The following is a 19,655-nucleotide window of genomic DNA, read 5'->3' on the forward strand; positions in this document are numbered from 1 at the left end:
CATAACAGAATTAACTACATGTTTCCCTAAACTGTTATATGTGAGAAAAAGAGTATTTCACACCTCAAGCACTGAAGTCCAAATTATTGTAGTAAGAGGAGCTTTCCTAGCCAACGAGATTACATACACAAGTACAAAGGACTTTATCCACTCCTACACCTTGCTTCAAAATTTAACAATACTAAAAGTAATTCTTAGTTAGAAAAGTTAGTACTTTTAGTATAATGGCAACTATTCTCAAGCAATTTCAGTAAATGAAAAGCAGCAATCCTTTTGTATTTCACTGTAGTCACCAAGCAGTGACTTAATAGTGACTTAATAGTGTTACTTTTAAGACTGTAAGATATGTTGTTTAAAAAAAAAATAAAAAAAAAATATATATCTTACAGATATATTAATTTTCAACTTCTACAGATATAAAAGTGAGTTTAGAATTCATATTTGCCAAAGTATATCTAGGATGAAGTAGGACCACATAATCTACTTCAGTTCACTTTTATCATCCTTTTACTCTCATAATACGTGGGACTTGAATTCTCCCTGCTAGAGAGAAACTGCAGGTCACATGCATTTTCTTGGGAATATCAAAAGCAAGATGACACCTTGATGATCCATTGATCTATTAAAAATCAATTTCTCAAGTTTCCTAAGATATGTTGAAATGCCCTCCTTTCTTCAGGAAACAAATTTCAGCAGATATCAGATGAATGCATGACAACCATCTAACCAGCCTGCAGATTTAGGAATCCACGTGTAGGCTGAGAAGATGCCTGCTCACACACACACACACATTTATCAGTTTAAATGATGCTAAGGAAATTACTAGAGCAGCATTGGCATAGTGCTCATTTGCCTGTTTGATTAGGTAGTACCAAAGTTTGGTAAATACCTTAAATACAAGTTTAACATTTGCACTGCCACTTATTCACTCAGCTAACAGACACCTTAAGATCCAAGGCTGTGTTAACATTCACACAGAACATCCCTGCTACCAGGGAGCATAGTGATGGATTTGCTTGCCTCGGTGACTCAGAGCTAAGATGCAGAAGAGCTCAGAGATTTTATCATTAAATTCTGCAGTGACTATCCACAATTTTAGGCTCAGGTGAAAACTCTCCAAAAATGCCTTTCTTGAAAATAAATTACATAAGCTAATAACTGATTCCAGTTTTTAGTTTCCAGGAAAGATTTGGGATGGTAATATGACAATTAATCTTTATTCCTTTTTGTGTCTCAGGAGCATAGGTCATGATCATAAAAGAAAATAATGGTAAGATGGAATTGTGTCCTTAGATCCAGTTAACTTGGAAGCATTAAGCACAAGTTTAAAAGAATACTATTCTGACACAGAAATTTATTATTTCCTTTAATTTTTAGGCTACCATCTACTTCTCTAAGTCACTTGCATTCACTGAATTCTGCACCACTAGACAGGTCTAAATTCCTGTTCATTTATTGCTACAGACCACTCTTCTTTGCTACTCAGAGCACAAACTGATAGGGAAGCCTACACATATCTAGCAGCTGTGATTCTCTAGAAATCTATTCTGATAGGGGTTGCTGAACTTAGAAGTGTGAAGCAAGCTGTAGCTGATTTAGAAGCTCTATAAAAAGATAAATAAACAAAAGAAAACATAAGCTCTGCACAGTGAGTGCAATAAATAACTGAGGAGCAAGTGAATCATCTCTTCTATGACTTTTGAGGAATCAGCCACTAGATGGCAGAAAAATGCAGTTTAATTTTTTCATCGTTACGAAGAATTCACCCAAAAGATCTCTTACATCTCAGATAAGAGGTAACATGATCTCTCAAGTAATGTCAGATAAAACATGACAGTAAAGCTGATTATCTTTCTTGCCTAGTATATGTGCTACCTTGACTTCTTTTCCTCTGCTGTAAAGCCTTAAGAGTTTTTAAATGCTTGAAAACTCAAGCATTAAAACAAATAAACCCCTCTCTCAGCTTCATCATTCTGGAAAGAACACCTTTATGGGACTAGAGCCTATCTTGTTAAAGATGTTCTGTTATCACAACATCACTCCACGTAAAATTAAAAGGACAGAGTATGTAGATAGTTATTTTGAGATTCAGGTATATAATGGCTGCATTTCCACCCCAGAATCATGCAAACAATAGTGGGAAGACAGGAGCAGAAGGTATATTAAAAAGTCCAGGGAGCTTGACAGGAAATAGAGTATGAAAAGCAAAATTCTGTGTTTTCACAGAAGACTGTCAATTTAAAAGGTATTATTTTAAGAACAAAAATTGCAGGGTTGAATTTTTTTTTTAAATGAAGCTATATGCACTTCTTGAAATTACACACATGTACTGTAACAGTTTAATCATTTTTAGTGGATGAGGGAAAGGCTGCAGTGTTGTTTACCTGAACTTCAGTAAAGCCTTTGACATGGTTTCCCACAGCATTCTGCAGAAACCAGCTACTTATGGCACAGACTGGTATACTCTTCAGTGGGTAAAAACTGGCTGCATGGCCAGGCACACGGAGTTTTGGGGAATGGGAATATGAAATGTCAAGCTTATCCTGCAGGAGGATGGCTCGAAACTGGGCTGCACTTCAGCATTACTTTAATTTCTTGATATAAGAAAAAGTTAATGAAACAGCTGAATACTAAAACAAATTTGGTTGACAATGGAGCTGGCAGCTGGTCACAAATGGTGTTCCCCAAGGCTCAGTGTCATGGCTACTTCTCTTTTATAGCTTCATGAGCGCATAATTGAGTGCATCCTTAGTAGGTTTGCAGGTGACACCTAGTTGGGTGGGAGTTGTGATCTGCCTGAAGACAGGAAAACCCTGCAGAGGGACCTGGACATGCTGCATTGATGGGCCAAGGCCAATTGCATGAGATTCAACAAGGCCAACTGTCAGGTCCTGCATTTGGGCCACAACAACCCTATGGAATGCTACAGACTTGGGAAAGAGAGGCTGGAAAGCTGTCCAGCAGAAAAGGACCTTAGGGTGCTAAGTTGACACACAGCTGAACATGAGCCAGCAGTGTGCCCAGGTGGCCAAGAAGGCCAGTAGCATCCTGGCTTGTATCAGGAATAGTGTGGCCAGGAAGAAAGGTAAGCAATTATACCCCTGTACGCAGCCCTGGTGAGGCTGCACCTTGAGTACAGTGTTCAGTTTTGGGCCCCTCAGTACAAGAAGGACATTGAGATGCTGGAGCAAGTCCAGAGAAAAGCAACCAAGCTGGCAAAGGGTCTAGAGAACAATCCTATGAGGAGAGGCTGAGACAACTGGCGTTGTCTAGCCTGGAGAAAAGGAGGCTGAGGGGAGACCTGGGAAAGGAGGTTGTAGTGAGGTGGGAGTTGGTCTCTTCTTTCAAGTAACAAGCAATACAAGAGGAGATGGCCTCAGGTTGCACCAGGGGAGGTTTAGATTGTGTATTAGAAGAAACATCTTCACTGAAAGGATTATCAAACACTGCAGCAGGCTGCCCAGGGAGGTGGTTGAACCACCATCCCTGAAGGTGTTCAGAAGACATGTAGCTGTGGTGCTTAGGGACACAATTTAGCACTGGACGCGGTAGAGTTGGGCTCATGGTTGGACTCTACGATCTTAAAGGTCTTTTCCAACCAGAATGACTCTATGATTTTACTTTGTACATATTTATTCTTTCTCTAAGTTTTTTCCTCTCCTTTAACTGTCATAATTCTTTAATATCATTACTGGGTACTTCAGTTATTACAATATGAAGTGAGTGGACACTTTCATTTACTCTACATTTCCATTTTTTCCTGCTCTCTATTGCCCCTTAATTTTTTTTTTTTAAAAAATCACCAAAACAAAACTGTAGTTCAAAACGAAACAGTTAATAAACTATGAACATATCATGAGAAGGCACTATGATAACTGTAGCAACGAATAGAAAACCTACATAAGACAAACTGTTTTACAGTGGTTCATTCCACTCCTTCATGCAGATCTTATATGTACTGTATTAGCATAAGGACCTAAATAAACATTGCCTTAAAACCAACCTATTTTACATTTATCTGTCTAACAAAAGTATTTTCTTTTTTACAGATTGAACTTCCTTTTTCCATCAAAAAAAACCCCCAGAAACATTAACATAGTTAACCTTAGTATTGTCCATAGTACTTTCGCATAACTACAAGCGTCAGGGATTAAATTCTACCTCAACTGAAATTCAATACATTTTTGCTGAGATATTATCTGCAAATTATTAACACAAATTTACTTATTTTTATCAAAAACTTTTTCAGATGGCACTACTATGGCAAAAGGGTCTCAGAGTACAAGGCTTGGGTAGGAGAGCAAGCCCTCTTTACAGCACCAAAGATGAAGACTAACATTATGGAAAGTAAGCAAAAATGGCAGTATAATCACCAGCCTTTCCTCCTCCACCCCCATATAAACTACTGTTGAAAAACACACAAAAACAGAAGAGCTCAAGGAAAGAAGTAAACTGTGTTTTGTCTTGAGTAAAAAAGAAATGACACTGAAAAAGTACTCAGCATTTTCTAGGCTTCTTTAAAATTACAGAACTGTTCTGCAGCAAATCAGCCATTGAACTGGGAAGATATAACTAAGCAGAACATCTAATACATAGACTGAATAAATCTGACAGAATAAAGCTGAAATTCCTTTCAAACTCCACTAAAACCAGTGTTCAAACAAGAGCACTTTTAACACTGGTGCCACAGGAAGAGTTTGCTGTAAAAATTCATTGTTTACCATTACGTTATAAGTAATAAAAACTAAAATGCATGAAAAATGTTTTGTGCATGTTTTCAGACAAAACTAATTATGAAATGTCAAGCTTAACCTGCAGGAGGATGGCTCAAAACTGGGCTGCACTTCAGCATTACTTTAATTTCTTGATATAAGAAAAAGTTAATGAAACAGCTGAATACTAAAACAAACTTGGTTGACAAACAGTTTCATGATTAATGTGATTGACAGGTTACTGTTTGATACTTCACTTAAATATTAAGTGAAAACATGTTTACTGAAAAGTCCAGATAAATTACTTACTGATGTAAAAGCCAGAAGTTCCTCTTCAGTTAATTTGTGTATTGGATTGTTCTTTTGGAAGTCTATACTGTAAAGAAAAAAAAATTAAAATGGTGATTTAAGCTTTCGAATACCACTATGCAGAACATGTTTTTCAAACCTGCAGAAATCTCAGGAACATTCTGGAAAATAACTACAATGACAAATAGTAAGTGCAGAAGGCCTAGACCGAGGAGCAGTCACAGAAAAAAGAATCATTTAGGGGACCAAGATATTTTAGTAGTGCCTTTCCAAAACCATTTTAAATTGAAATGTCTTGCTCAGTTTACGCTTATGGGAATAATAATTTCACAAATCCTAAACAATTTTAAATCCATTCCCTGTTTTTACAGAGGTCTGTTTTCAGTTAAAATTCCATGACTAATTGAACACAGATTCTGCAAAGTAAAAAACCACTAATGCTCAAGAAGTGTTGAAGGGTAACCTCAAAAACACCCCCTCTTTCTAGTCACTCAAGGAACATGATCACAGAGATGCATCTCTCACTAACCAGCATCACCAACAGCTTGATAAGAGATAGGAATTAAAATTATTTTTTTCCACAATTGGATAAGTTTACAAAGATGATAAATAAATTGGGCTTACAACTCCACAATGGGTGGATATTCGCCTTTAGACAACAATCCACCAACATTTACAAATATACTATAGGAGATACCTCCAAGTGGCACAAAGAGCAACAAGGCTACAAATCAAGTTCCCTGTGAAAACAAACGATACCAAGTGAAAATATATCCTAAATCATACCACAGAGCAGGGATCATCCGTAAACCTATATAATTACTACAAAAATAAGCTTAAATTCATCACACTATTCCTTAAACTTTGCAGCAGGCTTCATGTTATAGGTTGAAAATGCAAAGATAGTATATTCATTGTGATGATAGATCACAGATTGAAATATGCTTCCTACTTTACATACCTCACTTTGGAAACGTGACTTTGTCACAATCTTTTTTTTTGCTAGTTTGGAAATTCTTCTTTGTACATATTATACAATTACCACTGCAGAAAAAACAGTATTTGGATTAAAACCTTGTTACTTGGCACAAGTCTAAGGTACAGAATAGAGGCTGCATGTTGAGATCTTCAATTATCATTGAAAGGTCACGGCAATAGAGGTTCCTCATGACTGAGAGAAAGAAAATGTCACTCCTATCTTCAGCAAGAGCTAGGAAGAGGATCCAGGTTAGCCTCACCTCATTCCTTGGAAAAGATACAAAGCAAATCCTCCTTGAAGCCATATCCTAATACATGGAGGAAGTGGTTGTTACAGATTCACCAAGTTATGCTTGTCCAACTTGATAACCTCACATGATGAAACGACTGGCTTGGTAAATTCGGGAGGAGCAGTGGACATTGTCTGCCTGGACTTCAATAAGGCTTTCAGAACTGTCTCCCATAAGATCCTCATAAAGAAGCTGATGAGTAGACAGTGAGGTGGACTGAAAATTAGCTGAACAGGAAGGCCCCAGAGGCTTGTGATCAGCAGTACAAGGGCTAGTTGGAAGCCAATAACTAGTCATGTAGTCCAGGGGTCAACGTGGAGTCCAATACAGTTCAACATCTTTATTAAGAATCTGAGTGATGGGGTAGAATGTGCCTTCAGTTTGCTGTTGGCACAAAATTGGGAGGAGCAGCTGATATACCAGCAGGTTGTGCTGCCATCCAAAGAGATCTCTACAAGCTGGAGAAACAGGCTGACAGGAACTTCATGCAGTTCTGTAAACAGAAATGCCGAGTCCTGACTGTGCTTGGGCAGGGAGTTGGACAAGATGATCTCCAGCAGTCCAAACTGATGAAATACGGACTAGATGAATGCATGGTGGACTGAAAACTAGATGAACTGCCACTCTCAATGGATTATGATGAGCAACATGAAGTCCAGCTGAAGGCCAGTGACTAGTGGTGTGTCCTAGGGATCAAATTATATTTAACATCTTCATTAATAATTTTGATGATGGGACACATTGCAAAGACCTGCATCTGGGTGGTGAGGACAAAAATTACAAAGCCCCAATGAAGGAAACAAAATCCAACACAACTATCACAGAAAGTGACAGAGAGAGCTGCTCTCAGTTTATTAAAATGGTGACACCTATAATTGCAATATATGTTATGTAATAATAGACTCTAAAAGCATATCAGGTTTGGAGTTGATTATTCACAGCAACATAAACCAAGAGTTTTATAAAAGTGCAAGTGCAAACATATTTGTGGACTGACATAAAATAAGTAGGTTACTGAAACCATAACTGAAATTACATAACTGCAGCATCTAAGGTTCAAGGTTCTGAATTCTGGTGAATAATAAATGTTTATTAACTATTACAGTAATGCATTTTCTTCCGTCTTCCCTCAGAAAAAAATCCAATGTTACTGGTTGGCTTTTTTTCAAGTTTTAGACAACACTGCTAGGAAACAATTCTGTCATATATGTAATTTTTTTTTCCTTCCTTGAGAAATTTTTTCATGAAAATGTGCAAGTAATAGTTTCTCTGCTTCATTTACTTCTTTCCTTGTCCAAAGTTAGCTGCTATCAGAAATACTTATAGTTAGCTTGAGATAGTCAACTAAAGTCACTAAACACCAGTCACTAACTCAAACGTGACTTCAGGTGAAAAATATCAAATTTCTCTATCCATGGGGGGAGAAACAAGTAAAAAGACAGCAAGAAAACTTCAGACATTATAAAAATAATACCACCAAGGTGACCAGAATGTTAAGTGACATGAGCACAGCTTTTGACAAGCACAGATAAACCAAAGGACGGCAAAATTTTGACAAAATTGGAACTTATTTTTCAGCATCCTAAAGATGCATTGATTCAAGCGGAAAGGATGAATCCTCTTCTTATTCCAAACAGATTTTTGTCACAGTTTTTAGAAGCATATATATGCAGTTCTTCTAGATCAAAGCAGTGCTAAAATAGGTCTCTAACTTCCATTTCTGCCATAATCATATACAATACTCTAAGACACATGCTTTAAATACAGTAATGCAAACCTCAAAAAAGAAGAGAAAAATGAAATTGTTTTAATGATTTTCCATACTGAATCAAGTCAGATTTACAGCTATATTTTAAATCTGAATCTAGATTAGAATTGTAGCTGGGTTTAAAGCACTTTTAATGACTGTGTTAGCTCTTTTTAGAGTACTTCAAAAACATTTCATTCTATGCCCTGTATTTGTTCTGATTTCAAGTACAAGTTAAGAAGTTAATCCCAACAAATTTCACAACCTAAAAAGAGTGGAATTTAGGATCTGTTGCTGTAGGATCTACAATCAGGCATCTTTTCACAACAATACAAAGTGAAGTCAGTAATCAGAACATTGCAAAGTATTTTCTGTTCACTCCGGAGCCCTGTCTTAGGGAGCTGAATGAAACAGAAGAAGGAAACAACACAAAAGGAAACAGACATTCTTAAGACAGCTAAAACATGAAACCAGAACCTGAGAGGTAGATCTACTTTGCAGCAGAAAAAAAGCATTTTCTAGCAAATCAGCAAAAGCTAATTGCCAACAGCATACAACTTACAACCAATATTTAATCTGATTAATCAGAGCCACACTGGCAGCCTAGTGGATAAAGCACCCAGTTAGTTATATAATTTGGGACCTAATTAGCTATAATCTTTTTAACAGTGAAATCAATAGTAATCATTCCAAAGCATTCCTTTTTGTATTATGAGTAAATATTTCTGTTTCAAGAACTGAACATTAAAGAACATTGTTAAAAACTATTAAAAATAAAACGGTCTTCTTCAAATAGCTGAAGTTGTATTAAAAAGCAGAATACAGAAAAGACCAACAACTCTGGAAGATTAACCAAAAGCAATGCAATATCTCTAAAAATATAATGACATAGTCCAAAAATGTTTAAGGAGCAACTAACCAAAAGAGTCAAAATCTCTGCTAAGTCCTTCTTCCTATACAGCAGGAACAAAAACTGTTGACGTCCACAGGACGACAATCACAGCCCTGGTATAAAAGCCATTGCAGAGAAGCTACATGAATTCATTGCATTAGCTTTTATTGTAGAAGAACACAGTAAAATTCCCACCACAGAGCCCTTCTGCATAAGAGGTTTCATGCTAAGAGGCTGGATGCTAAGAAGTTAACAGGACCTAACAGTATTCAGAAAATAAGTTTTAAGTTAATCTTGGGATGAAATAGCTGAGACACTAAAAGCAGTGTCTAAGTTCTCATTTAAAACTACCTCAGTGCCTGAAGATAAGAGAGCAACAAAAATAATACCAGACTTTAAAAGCGGTGTCAGGGCATCAGTGTAACTACTGGCTTCTAAATGTATCATCTGTTGCAGGTAAGTAAGGAGAGACTATATAATGAGCAGAAGGACTAGAGAACAAATACAATGTGTGTGGGGAAAGTCAGTCAGGCTTCTGTAAAAAAATTCCTACATTGCCAACCTGTTGGAGGTTTTGAAAGGTGTAACTAGAGTGAGGATACACACCAGTTCATTGATGAAATCCAGCTGGATCTCTGTGAGATTTTTTGAGAAGTCCCTCACTTTCAAAGAAACTGAGCGTTCATATGAGAGAAGAGGGAATGTCTTGGCAAAGGTCAGTAGCTGATTAAAAGATAGGAAATTGCGTTAGACAGTCAGCCATCCTAATGGAGAAGGTCACTGGTGTACTCCTGCACAGGTTTTCTGCTGTGATCTGTGTGCGATAATATTAATAAATAACCTGGAACAGGAGAAAGTATAGTGAGGTGAGAAAACTTGCAAATTATATGACATTATTTGAAGTGAGGATGTGAATAGACAAGGAGCTGCAGAAAAACCTTAAAGGATAGAGCAAAAGGGTGAAAAAATAAAAATACCAAGAAATAAACAATAGGAAACACAGTTCACAAAAAATTATAGGCTCTGATCTGATCACTTCAGCTGCATGAAAACATTAGCTCCAGTACTAGGCAGCTGTTAAAAAAGCAAATCAAAATGCAAGTAATTAATTCAGTAAGTGAGAATAATATACTAAGGCATACTACATAAAGTGTACAAATCAGTAATGTGAACCCTACCTAAAATGTGACATAAAGCCTTCGTTTGTCCACCCATGAATAATATGTTCTATTCTGGACCTCTTGTTTAAAAAATAGCAGTAATTCAGTAATGAAAAAAATTCAGAAACAGACAACCAACTAGAATGAGTATTGTTTTATTAGGATGAATAATTATGTTTTATGCCTTATAAACATGCAACAACTTCTAGAAAAGGAACGATTGATTAGGCTAGAACTAAACAAAGAAGAATGCTGTAGAGGTTTTCAAAATTGTTAGAGTTAAGTCACTAAACGAAGCTACTGGCAAGCAAAACTAACCAGAGGACTTTTTTTTAACAGCAGACAGAAAACATGTGGACAGACACCTTTGCCAAAGTATGCTACTGATGCAAGAAATTTACATGGGCTCAATGGAAAATTACAACTATTTGACAGATCCATTGAGGGCTCCCATGCAAGCAAGTTAGATTAGGCTCAGGAAACCACCATTTAGAGCCTGGGAAAGTGTTAGGGAGAAGGAAGCAACACGTGCTTGCCCTGTTATTATTCACAATCAGGTATCTTCTCACAGTCACTCTTGAAGACAGAGTATAAAGTCAGATGGATGAAGACAACTGCTTAGTTTTTGTTTGCTTATGCTTCCCAGCACAATACCTCTCTGCTAGTGCAGAAAAATTCAGACTCTACTTCTTCAGGTAACTGCTTGAAACTACAGTTAGCTAGCATGAGATACGTGTGGAAGAATAGATAGGTCAGACTTTTCAGGTATGCATTGTTATGAGTATTTGCTGTACTTCTATGCAGTATTACCAGCTGTGTTAATTTTGTGAATGAAAAATAACCAAACCAAATAAACTGATCTCTTCATGAGCATTTCTGAAGTTTCACAAGGCACTTCAAGTGATTAATGTTTTCATGTGAGCATTCTGAATAGCAAGACAGGAAGCTCATTTCTCCCCAGTGGAATCTCTTCACATAGGGGTACGTAATGGTGCACAGCAATATATTTTGCAGCAATGATTTTAAACTGCCATAAGCTGACCATAGTGAGATCACTATGTCTAGCACCTGTAATTGGTTTATTTAAAAAAAAAAATAATTTACACTTACATTATATGTTTGTCAGGTCAGAGTTTATAGGTCAGAGTACCAGAAAGTAAGAGAAAAAACTTAATCACCTTTAATGCTGTCCAAGATTTTATGTTGTAGCTTTTTTTTCATAAGACAACTTGTGTAAGCTCTGGCCTTTCACAGTCATTTTCATATAACCTTTGCCATCTCAAAGGCTTAAAAGAGAGGAGGTTCTCCCCTATGAAAAGAAATTAAAACAGTTGTTCACCTGTTGCTGCCCTGTACTTCTGATACAAGCTATACTGCATGACCTTGCCATAAAGCACAAAGAATGCTGCAATCATATATCTCTATATACCTATATATATAAGCTTAATATGATCTATCTTGCTTAACTTTAACCATGTAAAATTTAGGCCTTTACCCTAGCTAACTGTCTAAAACTCCTTCAGAGTTCATGCAAAAATCCAGATAAAAGTAGTGATTCAATCCATTGTAAAATAAGTGCCTGAAGTGAAATGAATCACACTTTGCAGGTGCTCTATCCATTAGAGAACAGACAGACAGCTAAGATTAGATTCTCTAATTTCAAGTAGCTAATGTTTTCCTGTTTCACCTACCCAAGTTTCCCATGATGTTTCTATTGCCAACATGTATATAGGGATTTTGTTTTTCTATTTCTCGATTTAATTAGTAATTCAGTTAAAAATCCATTAGTCCTAACGCTATTTATTGCTTATGCAGCTGTTTCAAGTATACTTCTACAGCTCACTATGTAAACTGTAATATATGATTACCCACATTACTGTATAATAAAAGTTAGGCTTTAAGCTTCCTGATACTTTCCTTACCAGTTGAATGCTGGTGCACAGTATTTGATTGAGCTGAGGTACCTCCAGTATAACACACTATTTTGACCTGATTTGATCCCTGAGAGGTAGCAAAAAATTAAGAAATAATCACCCATCAGACAGTTCTCTTTGCTCTCTTAGAATTTTCAGTATAGCTGTATCTAATTTCTAAAAGCTTTCCCCTTCAAAAAATGGTGAAACAATTCATAAGAAGGGACTTTCTTTCCAAGCTGCTGACACATAGCTGCTGTTGACTATTCTAATTTTGGGTTATTTCTAAGTGACAAGGGAAACATATTCCCTTCTCAGTTTCTCAGCATGTTGACATCTATATTAATACATTATTCAAATCATACGTTGTCCCATTCTTGTTTTTTAAAAACTTTTTATTTTGTTTAAATTGAAATGTTAGTATCTTTTCCCATCAGCCTTTGAAAGTTTAGTTTAACACGCTCTACAAAGTTTTGCCCACAGTTTGAAGGCTTGACTATAAACTAAATTTGATACCAACCAAGACCACTTATTTTCATATAAAATACAGAAAAAGTCCTAGCCAAGTGATGCTTCTGCACTCCTAGGAGTTTCTTTTATTATTTCCTCTAGGTTGCATTATTTCTGCAGAGGGGTGGTCTGTAAACACCTCTAGATACTTTTTTCCTATACAGATACTACAAAATCTGGATACAACAGACTAGGAAACCTTTGTGTAAGTAAGCAGACTGGGGTAGTTTCTCCTCCCCTTTGCACTGTGTTTCAGCTACAGTTTCATTATTATAGGAAACAAATGCTTTCTTTTAGATTTAGTTCCACAGACTGTTCAGTATTTGCAAGAAAAGGAATTTGCAAACAAGAAATAGAATAGACTAGCCAAACACTTTAAAAGAAACTGCCTCAAATTGCAAATGCCACATAGAACTGGCTGGGTACTGTTTAGATTGCTACCTTTTTATATAAATGAATTACTGATAAATAACCTGTTACTTCCTTACATCAGTGTAACAGATAGGTTTAAATAAAATATCTAATTATTTCAGACTCATGCATGCTATTTACAAGCTGACTTAAGCATACTGCAGAGAGATGTTGCTTGGATTTTTGTAAAGACAGCTGGTATGAGATATTTCAACACTTCAAAAATATTTTATATCCTCTTAAAATGTTATTGAGGAGGAGAAAGGAATCATCATGGTTGGAAAGGACCTCTGAGATCACGGAGTCCAACCATCAACACAAAAAACAACAACACTCAACAAACCACCAAAAAACCCCCACAAAATACCCCTACAACCTTGACCAGTAGAGCATGCCCTGAAGTGCCACATCTATACGTTTCCTGAATACCTCTAGGGATGGAGACTCAACCACCTCCCTGGGCAGATGTACCAATGTTTATACTGATCCTGTAACAGTACTTTATTTAGCCATTGATCATTGTAAACCACTTGAAAAGAAACCTAGTTCACAGCAGGAAACGTGTATTCAGGTAATTCAACAGGATCCTATGGAAAAGTAATAACATGGTGTCCAAAAGTTGTAACAATTTTCCGTTTGTTCTGCAATCCACGAACATTTCTTCATACTGTTGACTGTGAGTCAACATTATTTAGCTACAAAAATCTCAGTTGAATCAAGGGGCATGTCTGACTTCTGCTGTACAACAAATACTTACAAGCACAGTAAATGTATAGAAAAAAAAATTGCTCACATTTAGTCTTTTTCTTTACCTGCAGGCTGCCTTTCTTCAACAAAGAAGGTCAGTCTCTAAAACTTTATTTGCATTAGAAAAAGCATACACTGATGACAATGGCAATCAACAACAGATACCACTAAGGTATCTGTTCCCTTCCAGATACACACGATCTTCCAGGATAAAAGCGCAATATAGCAATTTATGAAACATTGCTGAAATTCTGAACTGAATACCAATGTTCACTCTAAGATAACTGAAAATGCCATCCATGTATAATACAAACCTTTTAGCATTTTAGCCAGACTATATGGATAGGCCTATAAGGAAGGAAAAAAAATCCTGTCAACTCACAACTTCATTATTTCATTATCACAATGGTTCGTGTAACATTTTTCTTTTTAAGTATGATTTGTTTTTGTTTAGCTCTTTTTTAAGTAGCTATAGACTAACTTACCACAGTCCAAGGATCACAGCAAGCTCTTCTGCACACAAATCAGGCACCTGGTACTGATCAGCATCTGCTAATTTTATCTCATTAAGCACCGTATCATCATTTAAGTCATAATTCTGTTGGAGGAGAAAAAAAACATATTTCAAAACAGAAACAGTTACAGAGACATGTATGCCTTCAAAATATGAATACAGAACTGTTTGAAAAAGGACAATGCAAACATTAGAAAATGGAAAATGAAAAGCAATTTCACAATTTACCATAATTATGACAGAATAACTAACTGAATAGGCCAGAAAAATAACTGAACAGGCCAGTCATCCAAACCACTTTTGCTACAAGTATGATGGTTGCCATGCAGGAGGAACAGCATGCAGAGCAACTTTAAGGTTACCTTAATATTTATTTTATACTTAAATAAGGGCTGACAGGGAATTTCCCTTTCAAATTGCTGCTCATAGTACTATCAACAGTTTCCTCCTTTATTACATATATATACAGGCAATCTGAAACAAATTACTGTTAAATGCTTTCCAAACATACAGGTTTTCAGTCTAGCAATCATGGACCTCTGAGAATGTATAGATTAAAAACATGAGTAATTTTTAAATATTCCAAATACCATAATTTTTTTTTTTCTCAAACTCTCACTTAAACTCCAGCAGCTTTGGGTCTGTTCACTAAAATTATATACAAATATACTATTTTATTAGCACGGATAATATATTTCATTCCAGGTTATACCTAGATCTCAAAACAGCATTGCCATTTTTATCAAAATGATTTTGTTGTTTTATTCCAAACTAAAGTCATTACCAGATACAGACTACAATGGCAAATTCTTCAGAAATTTGTGAATAACTGGAAAAAACTGTCATTCAGCATCCCAGTTAGGGACTCTTTGAGAGCAGTGCATCTTATCATTCAGCTCTAGGTAAGTTGTACTTGAAGTCTGTAACTAAGTCAGACACTCACTACGTGGCCTCCCCTGAGCACTCACTATGTTTAAATGGGTTGCTAGAAGTAGTTCTATCATTAGCACTCATTCTGACATGTATGCAATCTCTCTTCATCAAATTGAATGTAACGCTAAAGACATACCACTGGACAAACAAAAAAAGCTAGGATAGCCTCCTAAGATATTTGTGCATTCAAATTAGAAGTACTGTAAAACTTTTTGTTTAAGATCCCGACTTGACCTGGAAGTCTATCAAGGCATAACCTTTTTTAATAAAGGCTTTCCAACCTGAAGAATGAATCTTGGGACTATAATGCCTCAATTTATCTCTGGCATCTTTAGGAAGTTCAAATAATTTTAAATGCAACCAGAACTTCTCCTAGACCAATTTCCTATCTTCACGCTGTTACTAAACACATCTGTCAGTCCTCAGGAATTTTTGTGCTTCTATGATGCCTTGCGGGCTGTTTTGAAAATCTGTCACTCATCTGTTTTCCTAACTCCATCATTCTTAGACTAGAAATTAATATAGAAACTGTAGATTAACATATTTGCAAACACATTTTTAGCTGAGTAGCCACATCTGTCTTGCAGACAGTCACACGCTGTTTTATCCCATGTCCTTTAATATTAGGCAAACAACTGCTCCACATCTTCTCCTAAAACTTTCAGAAATCATTAGTTTCTCCTAGGTGCCACATGCTTTTCCCTTGCAGACACCCAAGAACACCTTGAGAACATTTTCATCTTAAGAAATAAAAGCAATTATTCTTAAATACATACCATTGTGAGGTTTTCTAGAGGTGTTGGAGCTGGACTTAGCTCACCGTGAGGAAGGAGGAATTCATCTGTTCTTTGGACATCCAAAATAAGCTGTGCAACATATTTTTCCTGAAATCGTGTTCTCTTTCCCAAAGCACCTACAGAAAATTAATGTTTATATTAATGAACACTAAAAACCAGTAGTCCCATCATACACTAGAAAGTTGTTCACATGAAAGCAAAGAAAATACACATATTTGTGAATTAACCTATGAAATTCAGAAGTGGTTTAATTCTGCTTGATCTCTTTACAATGAAGTACATGCATTCTCACTGCTAGCTGTGACACACAAAGAAATACATATTACAAATATACAAACACAGCTAGACAAGTCTTGAAAAGATATTTTTAGGTAGATTCCCCATAACCCACCAAATTGCCTTTGAAATTTCAGTCATCAAGTTTCATCAGTTCCCTGCTCACTCCCTAGCAATAAACTACAAACAGTTGTTCACTTTGGCTGCTAAAAGTTAATGACAAGGAGACAGGAAAATCCTGTAACATCTTACAGGCCATAATTTTAAATATTTCAACTCTTTATTTGAAGACTTAGGTCTATGAAAAAGGATCACAGACATGATGTTACCAGAATATGTCATGTAAGATACTGGTAAAAGTAACAGGGGAGAGGATGAAACAGCAAACCAAAGAAGGCTAAATTTAACTATATGTAACACAATGAAATTCCTTTCAGTGTTGTTTAGTCAGTTCTTTCTTGTACCCTCAGACAACTTTTACTAGCTTTTAGTGTGGCAAACGACATTTATAACAAATTTCAAAGAAAAACCTGTCTGTTCTTCCTCTATTAGCCACCTGTTTGTAAGCTGCAATCAGAGAAATCAAAGAACAACTTTGGGATGGTAACTTAACAGAATCTTAACCAGAACCAAAATGGAGATAAAATTACTCATATTATTGAAGTTTGCTTAACTGTTGTTATGACAATACAATGCTCGGATAATGTGAACTGTGAAAGTCAAATAACAGAAATGGACAACTGAATGCTGATTTCCTGTTGCTTTTGCAGAACCAATGAAGATCAAGAAAAGTTCTTATTTCATCACCATTTTGAAAATTTTTCAAGGTATGAAATCTTTGAGGTAAAGATGACTGATTGCTCATGTGACAAAGGCCTGATGATGAGACCATTGTCAGTAAGAATCACCTGGCACAGGCACTGAAATAGCAGTCAGTGTCTTTTCTTCCTGGAGATGGAAAGAGAGCAGCAGGGAAACCAGAAATTAAACTGATTTCTCCTTTTCTGTCAAGTACCCCTTTTTATGGGAAAGCCCTGTGTTAAGAGTTTATGAAGAAATGAAAAAGATTCTAAAAACATGACCTTGAAATTGCAAGGCACACTCCAGAGAAGACAGAGACATACAGAAATAAACACTGGGTAAATGATTCATACTAATTTTACGTGGCAGCACTCAATTCCCAATTTTAATAATATTGAAAATAATTATGCTGTAATTAACTTCCTATTATGCCTTACTGCTTAAACAGCTGAATAAAACATTTGCAAAGTTATGCTGGTTACCAATACATTTTCTTGCTACCACCAGAAACTGTGATCTATTTATGTGCACACACACCTCTCATTTATTTTTTTTTGTAAACTAAATAATTCCTTGCTATTACAGGGACATTACATAACCATTTTGAATACAGGCATTTTTATTTATTTTTAAGCTGGGGGAAAAAAATTGCTTGCTTTATACCACCATATATCCTCACTAAAGAGAGGGAATCTACACAGAGACTTTATTTTTTGCCCCATATTGAAAGTTCCCAGGGGTGCATTACTGAGCATACAAACAATAAGCGGACACTATGCAGATCTTGGAGTTCAGCATTATTCAACCTCCAGATCTGTTGATTTTAATTTTTTTTTTTACCATCTTTCATTTATATGCAAGAAGGACCACTCCTCTCTCACTGGAAATTGTTTTGTGGAGTTATTGATGGTTGTGACTCACTGCAAGGGACATAAGGATGCTTTTTATATATGATGAATACATAACAAACCTGGATTAATGTGACTTAAAAAAAAGTACATAAGCCAAAACAAGTATGATTTATTCACTGATTTCCAGAATAACTTTGGAAAATATTGGTTCTAAATTCTCTCTTTTAACAGCAGCATACATTTCCGTGTCCTAATAAAATGTTCAACTAGCAAGGATTACAACCGTTAAGGAATATAAACCTTTTAGAATCCTCTCCTAAAAAAGAAATTCCTTCCAAAAGCCTTATAAATGTCTTTGCTAGAGGTTGAATTTTTATATTCAAGCAAAGTCTTTTCTGATGATGTAACATTCCTTCCATTTAGCCCAAACATGCATGTCAAATGAATTTGTCTAGAACGTCAACAACTCCCACATGTTCAGTTGCCTTCAGGTTAGACATCCTTCATAACTATTCTAATAGATTTACAGAGACAAACCACAGAACTTGTAGGCGTTTCACAACATTTTTCCAAAAGACTATATCACCACAATATCTCTCTGGGACTTAGCTCTTGGTAAATTAATAAAAAATACAAATAATTCCACTGCATCCAAAGTTGCTTTTCCCTCTCCCCCTTTCAAAAAAGAGGTTTCTTACTAAGGTTAGATTTAAGGAAATTATTCATAAAAATGTAAAGATTTCCTTTAAAGGCAAAAAAAAAATCCAACATGTAGCTGTGAATAGCCACTTGCCACTTTAATTTTACTTGTTCTTAGTTAATTAAATTTTTATAGCTTGAGTATCATCATGGGCACTGATGTTTTCCATAAAACACATGAAAAAACCTACGTTTATTTTAAACAAATCTACCTCATAATATCAAGTCTGTAGTACAGACCACACATGGAACATGTCACACAAGCAGTATATGTGCATCAGAAAAATGGGTAGGATCAGCTGAAATACATTAAATTTCTTCAAACAAGTATATGGAAATTACTCCTGGGTAGCAGATACCATTGAATACAATCATAGTTACAACGTTTTCATTACAGATTTTGCAAAGTAAACTTTTAAAACCTTTGAAGAAATTAGCATGGAGTCCCACAAATGTTCGGTTTTGTGGGGGTTTTTTGTGTGTGTGAGTTTTTTGGGGTTTTGTTTGCTTGTTTTGTGTTTTTTTAAAATTAAAATCTTAAAGTGACTCAGGGTATTAGCAGGGGTAGCTGCGGCTCCTAAGTATGAAGGAACAGCGAGGCTTGTGACACAGTGGTGTAACAGATAAGGAGGCTGCAAGTTTCAGTTCCTTAGTGTTTTCCACAAGTAAGTCTTTAAAAAAGTTATACTCTTGCATTTGTACTCAAGCCAATCAAAAGTTCTCACACAGAAAATGTGTGCATTTTATGGCATTTTGATTACGTAGCAGGACCAGCTAGACCTAACAGTCCCATGTCTATACATGTAACTCAAATGGAGCTTCAAGGACAGCAATCTCATCTGCCTGACTCCAAATAATAGGTTTTGAAGGGATAATTATAAAGTCTTCATAGTGATTGGACCCTTGATATTTCTGTTTATGAGAAATTTGACTTCTCTACTTACTTCCTGTGATAACAGCAGTCCTGGAAGTAACCTTAAAATGCTATTTACCTGGAATAAGCTAGTGGCTTAAAAGGTGAAAGACAAATCATCCTGCAGATGTCTTTAGAAGTGCCTCCAAAGAAACAAAAAATATTAATCATGACACTGACTAGTTTCAGGAGTCCCATAAAA

At 36.0% G+C, this 19,655-nt stretch overlaps 1 protein-coding gene across 1 annotated transcript in view; it reads right to left on the reverse strand.

The window, feature by feature from the left end:
- Window positions 1-19,655, reverse strand: part of TTC27 (tetratricopeptide repeat domain 27) — a 118,623-nt gene that overhangs the window by 73,834 nt on the left and 25,134 nt on the right. Inside the window, exons 7-9 of the mRNA XM_051615309.1 lie at window positions 15,893-16,029; window positions 14,155-14,267; window positions 5,022-5,088 (exon numbers count right to left, since the gene is read on the reverse strand). Of these exons, the coding sequence (XP_051471269.1) occupies window positions 5,022-5,088; window positions 14,155-14,267; window positions 15,893-16,029 (317 nt within the window). The remainder of the gene's footprint in view (window positions 1-5,021; window positions 5,089-14,154; window positions 14,268-15,892; window positions 16,030-19,655) is intronic.

This window comes from Apus apus, chromosome 3, assembly GCF_020740795.1.
Source record: "Apus apus isolate bApuApu2 chromosome 3, bApuApu2.pri.cur, whole genome shotgun sequence".
Classification (NCBI taxonomy): Eukaryota; Metazoa; Chordata; class Aves; order Apodiformes; family Apodidae; genus Apus; species Apus apus.